General features: G+C 40.9%; 1 protein-coding gene across 4 annotated transcripts in view; it reads right to left on the bottom strand.

The window, feature by feature from the left end:
* Positions 1–6,000, bottom strand: part of RNF2 (ring finger protein 2) — a 29,343-nt gene continuing 23,343 nt past the window's right edge. For all 4 annotated transcript variants that reach the window (XM_065674215.1, XM_065674212.1, XM_065674214.1 and 1 more), the window contains 2 exons: positions 4,732–4,903; positions 1–2,145 (listed from right to left, as the gene is read on the bottom strand). In XM_065674215.1, coding sequence (XP_065530287.1) covers positions 2,044–2,145; positions 4,732–4,903 — 274 coding nt within the window. In that variant the 3' untranslated portion in view covers positions 1–2,043. The remainder of the gene's footprint in view (positions 2,146–4,731; positions 4,904–6,000) is intronic.

The following is a 6,000-nucleotide window of genomic DNA, read 5'->3' as shown; positions in this document are numbered from 1 at the left end:
TTGTTGACATTTTTTCTTTTATTGTCAGTTTAACAATTTCAGTGTGACTACTTGAATACTGGAATTATTAGGCTTACATGTACCTAGCACACATTATGTTCTTAAAATGGCTTTAAAAAGTGGAAGGGTAAAGTTGTCTTGAAAACAAAGGTTTATAGGAGTAAAGAGCCACAGTGCAATCAATCGTTTAATCAAACAACTACATTATATATATATATATATATATATATAAAATATTTAAAGAACATAAATATTCAATAAATTCACTACAACATGAAAATAAAAGCTTCACATTCTCCCACACTTTTTAAAGAACTGGGGACAAAGTGACAGACACCTCCTAGACAGACTGCTCAGTTTCACAAACATCTCTCTTGCTTAAGGGACTGAACATTACCTTAGCTATCACAATGGGAAGGTATGCTGCAACTAATCTAGAAGATTCCCCATATATTTTAAAGCATTTATAATCACTGCTCCCTTCCACCCCCCCTCCCCCCCCCCCAGATGATTATATTTAGTGGACATGCACTACTAGTCTACACAATGCAACATTTCACCAGAAATTCATGAACAATGTAGTTCCTTAAAAACTGCCCCCTCTGTGTTCTGGGGCCTGAAAACTTCCATTTCCTGTCACAAAAAAAAAAAAAACAAAGTCTTTCCAGTAAGAGAAAAAAGTTACTCAAAGGAGTATGTGCAGTTTTCACATTGGGATACAGCTGATATGAAGCAGCAGTCAGAATGGATGCATATTTACAAGTGCTAGGCTTGAAAGGCACAAGCCATGGAAGGGTACTTCCTTCTTTACGTACCACATGCCAAAACCAGTCGGAATTACAGGCAAGAAGAAGGAGCAATACCATATGGTTTAAAATACATTACTTCTCACCTATCATAGCAACTTCTCTTGCTTCTAGCTTCAGGTGCAAACGTGTGCAGGATTCATCAGCAAGTCTTAGAGCAAAGGAAATTCACAGTAACATATTTTCCCTTAAAATGGAATGCTAAAGAAAAAAGTAAAAGAAAACAAACCTCAAGCAGCTTATGTCCTCCCTGCTCAAACTGAAGTCCAGATAAGCCCACAGATGGGGTGGTGGGGTGGCACAAATTCCATAAAGCAAAGCATTTTGATGTTGCATTATGCCCATGTGCTGGAATTTGGGCCATTTGCTTTTTTAAAAAAAACAGACTTTACAGAACAGTTCTTTACAGAACATTCTAATACATTCACAATAAAAATCTGTTATTATAGGGAACATAGTAGGGCTGTAAAACTTCCAGATTTTCTTCAATTAGGCTTGTGAGGACACTACAACATAGACCACATGGGAAGCTGCAGTGTGCATCAAGATTGGCATGTTCTACATGGGAAAGTTATGGGTTTGGCTTGTTTGGGGTTTGGTTTTTTTTGACTGGCTTGCTTTTTAATGGATATTTCAATCTCATGAATCACCTTGCACTGCAGTATTAGGCACAGTAAACAGCAAGGTTTTAAAGTGTCAGTTTTCTCACTACATCTCTGTTCACAAGAAAATGACTAATTGGATGACTTCTAGCTGCAAGAATATCAGAAACCCTTTCCCAATCTTTTATATGGATAACCATTAGCAAAGTACAGCATTTAACACATTCCTTTGTATATGTTACTATTGAATAGACTTACTTAGCCATCCAATGCTCAATACTTCACAGAGGCTACTATAACTGTGTCAAATGTATTAGCAATCCAGATTTACCTGGACAAAATAAGACATTCCAAACTGGAACACTCAGTTATCATGCATTAGGAACAAAAAAGCATGTCAAACACTGGAATGCACTGCAGAAGGTCATTTAGTCTCCTAGGGAAAAACCAAAAGTTCAAAACAAAGACTAAATTAAATACAACCCAGAATACTGTCTAATCATATTAATAAGTATACTGAGAGCCTGAAGGCATCACGTGTATTGTCCATGGATGTAATGGGGGTGCCTTCTTTTAATATTAAAGAAGTCATAGCTATAAAAAGAGTTAGTCCCATTTCAGTTTTCCAGCACAGCTTATTTATGTTCCTTTGTTGGTGCATAGTACAGTTCCATGGGTTTGTTCACTTTCCAGTACTTCTCACTGACCAGTTCCAAGGAAAAGGACCCATTTAATACCTAGAAGAGAACATCAAAAGAGAAATGAAATGTCTGATGGTTTGCAAAGCTAGTGCTCTAGGAACAGACTGTTTAAATTAGAGGATTGTGCCAGTTTAAGGGAGTCACCAATAATGTGGCAGAAGTTATTAGCTAAACACCAGGTGTCAAAAAGCAGCAATGCAAGCTGTTGTGAGCTCCTGCTGATCTCACTAAAACAGCACCCAAGAATGTTTTTGCAAAGTGAATACAGTTGTAAGTAAACTTCAGTTTTTCTCTTTCCTCTCTCTGCAAACAGGGGACTAGTAGATCATGTTTACACCAGAAGCATCTCTGCTTTTGTCTAAGGGACAACCTGTAGTCATGTTTGAAATAGACTCTTAATGCAAAGCGTCTGCTTATTTCTGACTGGTTACCTGGGACATGGGGAAGGCCGATATATTTAATAATTTTTTTGCTTTGGTCGTCATGAGCAAGAGCTCCAGCCACACTGCCCAAGTCACAGAAGGCAAAGGTAGGGACTGGGAGAATGAAAAACTGCCTGCTGTAGGAGAACATCAGGTCTGATTGTCTAAGGAACTTAAAGGTACACAAGTCCATGGTACCTTATGAAATGCATGTGCGAGTCCTGAGGGAACTGGTGGATGAAGTTGCCAAGTCACTTTTCCCTTATATTTGAGAAGTCATGGCAGTCTGGTGAAGATCCCACTGACACTGGAATCGGTTGCCCAGGGAGGTTGTGAGTGCTCCATCCCTGGCGGTGTTCAAGGCCAGGTTGGATGAAGCCTTGTGTGGGATGGTTTAGTGTGAGGTGTCCCTGTCCATGGCAGGGGGGTTGGAACTAGATGATCTTGAGGTCCTTTCCAACCCTAACTATTCTATGATTCTATGACTGGGAAAGGGCAAACATAACCCCCATTTTTAAAAGGGGAGAAAAGTAAGATCCAGGGAGCTACAAACCAGTCAAGTCTCATCTCAGTGCCTGGCAAAATCATGGAGCAGTTCCTCCTGGAAATTATGCTAAGGCACATGGAAAATAATGAGGTAATTGGTGACAGCCAACATGGCCTTATCAAGGGCAAATCATGTCTGACAAGTTTGGCGTCCTTTTATGACAGGGTGACAGCATTGGTGGATAAGGGAATAGGAACTGACATCATCTGCTTGGACTTGTGCAAAGCATCTTGACACTGTCCCACGCAACATCCTTGTCTCTAAACTGGAGAGGCATGGATGTGATGGATGGACCACTCAGTGGATAAGGAATTGGCTGGATGGTCACACCCAAGAGTTGCAGTTGCACTCAAAGGTTGCTCGATATCTGGGTGGAGATGAGTGACAAGTGGCATTCCTCAGGGGTTGGTATTGGGACTGGCACTGTTTAATGTCTTTGTTGGTGACATGGACAGTGGGGTTGAGTGCACCCTCAGCAAGTTTGCTGATGACACCAGACTCTGGTGCAGTCAACATGATGGAAGAATAGGGATGCCATCCAGAAAGCCAACCCTGTGCTTGGCTGCATCAAAAGGAGTGTGACCAGCAGGTCAAGGGAAGTGATGCTCCCCTTCTGTTCCACTCCTGTGAGACCCCACCTGCAGTACTGTGTTCAGCCCTGGGGCCCCCAACATAAAAAGGATGTGGACCTGCTTGAGTGAGTCCAGAGGAGGGCCACAAAGATGCTCAGAGGACTGGATCACCTTTACTATGGAGAAAGACTGATGGAGTTGTTCAGCCTGGAGAAGGCTCCAGGGAGACCTTACGGCAGCCTTCCAAGTACCTATAGGGGGCCTGCAGTCTGAAGAAGGACTTTTTATAAGAACAACTAGTTAAAGACAAGGGGTAATAGCTTAAAACTGAAAGAGTAGATTTAGATCAGGTATTAGGAAGAAGTTCTTTTTTGTGAGGGTGGTGAAGCACTGGAACAGGTTGCCCAGAGAAACTGTGGCTGCCTCATCCCTGGAAATGTTCAGCAGTAGGTTGGATGGGGCCTTGAGCAACGAGGGGAGTTGGAATTAGATGATCTTTAAGGCCCCTTCCAACCCAAACCATGCTATGGTACAATTTTATGATTAATCATATTACTTACTTTATTCAGATAAATGCCCAGGCTCAGAGATCAATCTAATTGAGATATTGCCTTGTATCTATATTCTGAAGTCAGCAACTGACAGGAGTGGTTCTTCCCTAAGCATACTCAGCTGTTTCATAGTGGAACTGTGGAAGCCTACATGGAAGTGGAGAAATGCCACCTTAAAATAGATGCTTCCTAGTGCTAGAGCTATCTGCTCTTGAAACAAGATTCTCAGAAGAAGTAATATTTTTTCTCTTAAATTTTAACTGTCAAATAATAGCATAAGTCAGCTTGTAGTTGCTGTCATCACCGCATTTTCCGAAAGTAATTTATATGCCTCCTTTTCTACTACCAAATCTTTTGCTGTATACTTTTTCTTAAAAAGCAATTTATCTGTGTCTCTAATAAACAATCTACTGCTATGAATTTTACACCTAAGCCAACCACAGAAAAGTCCAGCTGAGTGGATTTTAATGAGATCTATATCAAAGATGTACTGATGCTCAGTGTTACCCTTAGACACAAGTTATACTCACAGTGAACTGCCCATTGGCAGTGGCAATGTAAATGGTATACTGCTTCTCACTGGCTGTGTCAAGGTTCATCTGGTTTGATTCTCCTTTGCTACGAAGCTCCTCCAAAGCCAATCTTACTGCTAGGTACTTGGACAAGTGATCAACAGTGGCATTGCCTGAGGTCTTGATGTATCTGTCACAACAACCACAAAGATAATCAGACATTTGAGTTGCAGGTATGGGAACAAGACAGCTGGAACACCCCCCAGATATTACGCATCAAGTGTGAAAGGCCTTTAAAGACAGTTCACAAAAAGAATTATAATTGCTTTCACCCCTGACTTGCAAGCAGCTTACCAAATTAAATTGCTCCTAAGTGCCCTTGCATCTTTTTGACACTTCTCCCACAGGCCCTCCCGCTCTTTTGTAGAGAGAAGACAACACTGCCCTGTCATCTGCTCAAAATGAAAAACCTTATAACAGGTTCTCAAGGGGTTTTGAGAACTACTTACAACTGCTGAAATCTGATCATAGATACAGTCTGAAGTGTCTGGACAGAAAGCCAGAGCTTTACATGTGCAGTGCCAGAGCTATACATGAGACACTCTCTGCACCTCTGCTCTTAAAGTTACTTGTCTCACAATCTGCTCTCACTTCAAGTCTTTATTCAAGAATTAAAGGCTGACACAAATGCTGTAGAGGCCTCTTCCAGAAGCTTGGCTTTCTTTTTGCCTTTCAGCCCAACCCCAAGAATTCCCTTGCAATTCCAAACCAAAAAGAAAAGGTGGCTGAGGCTTATAATACATTTAAAGATACTACAGAGATACATTTCATCATGACAGGAAGCCAGGAAGGGACCTGAGGAAAATATGAGACTGCTCATTACTGTGATCCAAAATTTGCAGTCTGTATTTGGACTGGATCACACAAAAAAAAAAAAAAAAAAAAAGCCAGGAAAAGCTTCCAGCCTACAAAACCACAAATCCTGCTGACACAAAGCTGCTCTGAAAACTGCTGACATGGACAGTTTGTTTATTCCCAAAGAATCTCAGAATAAGTAGAAAGGGGCTGATACCATCATCCTAGTACCTACTGTGAACTGCAACACAAGAAACTCTTAAAAACGTCTTTATTTGCAAACAAAAGCTTAAACCAGATTGTTACTGTATTTTTGATAATCGTTGAGCAGTACCGTCTACCTACTATAAGAGAACCGTCTGGTTCTCTTAGTTAAACATAGTTAAACAGCATGTGGTATGACCAAAAGTAAATTGATTTTTAAAAGCCCCA

The sequence above is a fragment of the Lathamus discolor genome, chromosome 3 (genome assembly GCF_037157495.1).
Source record: "Lathamus discolor isolate bLatDis1 chromosome 3, bLatDis1.hap1, whole genome shotgun sequence".
Taxonomy (NCBI): domain Eukaryota; kingdom Metazoa; phylum Chordata; class Aves; order Psittaciformes; family Psittacidae; genus Lathamus; species Lathamus discolor.
The sequence above is the reverse complement of the archived record's forward strand: the minus strand, read 5'-3'. Positions and strand labels throughout refer to the sequence as shown.